The sequence below is a fragment of the Chrysochloris asiatica genome, unplaced genomic scaffold, assembly GCF_000296735.1.
Source record: "Chrysochloris asiatica unplaced genomic scaffold, ChrAsi1.0 scaffold00033, whole genome shotgun sequence".
NCBI lineage: Eukaryota > Metazoa > Chordata > Mammalia > Afrosoricida > Chrysochloridae > Chrysochloris > Chrysochloris asiatica.
In genome coordinates this window covers 13,738,457-13,741,407 of record NW_006408551.1, presented here as the reverse complement: position 1 = coordinate 13,741,407, position 2,951 = coordinate 13,738,457, and the positions used below count along the sequence as shown (strand labels likewise).

The window sequence follows — 2,951 nt, the reverse complement described above, 5'->3', positions numbered from 1 at the left end:
GAATGGAATTCAGAGCCAGCTTTGTAAGACAGAGAGAAACAGCATACATATTAGCTATAAAGAAAAACCAAAAATGTACTAAGATGTCAGGGAAAGAGGGTACCTGATGGAGCTTCAGCTGACCATGTGAGCTATGCTGTTGTTGTTAAATGTCGTTGAGTCAGTTCCAACCCATAGTGATCCTATGGGTTCAAGGAGTGGCTAACCTTGCAGTTCAAACTGACCTTGTGGTCGAGTGCTTATCCTACAGAGCCACATTAGGATTTCATAAAGACACCAAAAACCAAAAAAAAAAAAAAGGATCATGGTTCCAGGGTGCAAAATCAGGGGAAACTTCATTCTGGAAGCATGAGGTAAACTTCCCACTTTGGCCCTGCCGTGGTACATTGGTACCACAGCCAGTTCTGTATTGACTCAAATGGACAAGTGGAGAGGAAGCAGATTTGAGAATTATCAGACCTCTACAAGAAGTTTAAAGGAGCCACGGAAATTTATGTAGAATAAGAGAAGGCTGAGGGAACAAAGGACTTGAATACTACTTATTGGTCATTTCCACAGATAATACAGGGATTTAGGGGGAGATAGAAATATTTTCGAGGCAGTTACTAAACAACAGATATCTGAAGGAGTTTGTTAAGTAGTGTAACCAGAAGTCTTTTAAAATTAGACTGTGTGCTATAGTCCTTCATGAACTCTAGCTCTTCTGGGGCAGGATCAGGCTCACGGAAGGAGTAGCATCTACAGCTCGGAGGACTTCGCCTTTCACCCTGCCTAGGTTCAGTTCAAGCAGTAACTATAGAGGTTCTGCCCTCTTCCACTGAGCCTTTAACCTGGACCCAGGAAATTATTTTTATAAAAGAGGCAATCACCCCAACCCAAGAAGGACGCACTGTGGCAATGGCAAGTCTTTAGCATGAGCTGGAAACCCCACCCCTGCCCTTGGGATCAGAACTGCTCATGGTCAGCTATTAAACCATGCCATTTCAGCTTTCAGCCATTCCCGCATGCCACAGACCCACAACGGTTATACTCAACATGCCCTGGGAGCTCAGCTTCTTCTGTCTTTGGATCAAGACATTTCTGACTCACCCAAAACCCAAAACGCAATCCACAGCTGTCAACTTGATTCAGATGCATAGCGACCCTATAGTACACAGTAGAATTATCCCCATAGGGTTTCCAAGGCTGCAAGTCTTTATGGAAACTGACACATCTTTTTCCTAGGAAGTGGCTGGTGGGTGCAAACTGCTGACCTTTTGGTGAGCACTGCACCACCTGGCCTCTCTTCAGACTCCCCAGGGCTACGCTACATCTGAAGCACAGAACAACGCAGAAAGCAGGGCCTTCTTCATTACAAGTGGTGCAGCATTGGATTTTCAAGTAAGTCTAAGTGTTTCTATTGTCTCAAAAATGACATCTGTCCAGTTATTTAAAAAAAAAATTACAAAATACAAATGCCCGTGTTAATTTAGCTAGTCTCAGACGTTACATTCTAGAACCACAGAAAAGCCAAAAGATCTCCAGTTATAAGCACAAAACTAATGAAAGCTATGGATTGTTGACCTTTGTCACTAATCCGTTTTCTTTTTTTAATCGCTGCCTCTGGTGACCTTGCTCAGCTGATTTTTACATTGTGCAAGACTTGTCTGTTGGACCCTGGGAAGGTGGGGCAGGTCCTATGGTTGGGTTTGTTTTTGGAAGAACAGTGGGTTTTGGCCTGAGGGCTGGTGGCTTCAGCTGAACACCCATTCTAGGTGCCACCATTGGCTTGAAAGTACTCATTGTGTCACTGGAGGAGCTAGTGCTGCGTCGAATCTGAGGCTCAGAGCTCCTGAGGGCAACACTGTGCAAAGGGCTGAGAGATTCTGTGGATGAGGCAGGGGTGGGAGAGTTTTTCACTTGCTCCAGGGTATCCAGCACCACATCAGGGGCGTGCTTTGCTGTGCTCTGTCTCTCCAGTTCTCGCAGCTCATTCAAAGCAGTGTTCATTGTATCTTCAATATCCTGGTGAAAAAGAATCAGAGAGACAGAACAGACTGAGGACTAATACAAATGTAGACACCTGTGTACTTAGTTTCAAAGCAAATAGGTCAGTGAAGAGTAAGAATATTTAAGTTCATCACCCAGGGAGTGTATGAACGTAATGCCATCTCACACAGTCATTCAGGAGACCAAGATGTCATGGCTCAGGATACTAATCTGTTACACATGTTTCATTCTAAGACGGTAGGTAGCCTTTTAGTGATGTCTACCTTGCATGTGAACTTATTCATATTTCAATTTATGGTAAAAAAAAAAAAATAGCGTAAGTTTAGATATTACGGCAGTTTTTCAAGAATGTGAACAGGAATATAAAAAAGGCAGACTTCAATATTCATTCATTCAACACATAATTTCTGAGCACTTACTATGGACTAGGCTAACTTCTGGAGTCCCGGTGTGGTGCTGCAGGATAAGCACTGAACTGCAAGGTCGGTTTGAACCACAAGGTCAGCAGTTCAAACTTAGCAGCTGCTCCTCCATAGGGTCGCTAGGGGTCAAAATGATTCAACGGCACTTAACAACAACAGGCTAACTTCTTGTGCTTCTTTAAAATGTAGTTTAAGCCTTCCCTCAATGTTCTTGTTTAGTGGACCTCAATGAAAATGATACTGCCCCACAGAGGACATTTTTAGAATTTGTGGTGCATTTAATGTCAGAATGACTGGGTGGCATCGTTGGCATTTGGTAGTCAGGGGCCAGAGGTACTAGGTATCTTGCAAGTGCCTTGGACAGCTTACAAGCAATGACAAATTGTCCTGTATCCTGTTCAACTTTCCTCCAGATATATATTTTTTAAACGTTTTATTGTGAATTACGCGACAGTTTACATTGGAGAACATTAGTTTTACATTCATCCTATTGTATATGGTTTCATTGCCATGGTTATAATCCCCTCCATGCTTCATCAA

General features: G+C 43.1%; 1 protein-coding gene across 2 annotated transcripts in view; it reads right to left on the bottom strand.

Moving 5' to 3' along the window:
- Positions 1–1,298: 1,298 nt before the first annotated feature.
- The window catches only part of SRGAP1 (SLIT-ROBO Rho GTPase activating protein 1), a 404,265-nt gene continuing 402,612 nt past the window's right edge, over positions 1,299–2,951 (bottom strand). The window contains exon 22 of one of the 2 annotated variants that reach the window (XM_006859514.1): positions 1,299–2,004. In XM_006859514.1, the coding sequence (XP_006859576.1) occupies positions 1,627–2,004 (378 nt within the window). In that variant the 3' untranslated portion in view covers positions 1,299–1,626. The remainder of the gene's footprint in view (positions 2,005–2,951) is intronic. The other variant, XM_006859515.1, reaches the window with a different exon arrangement.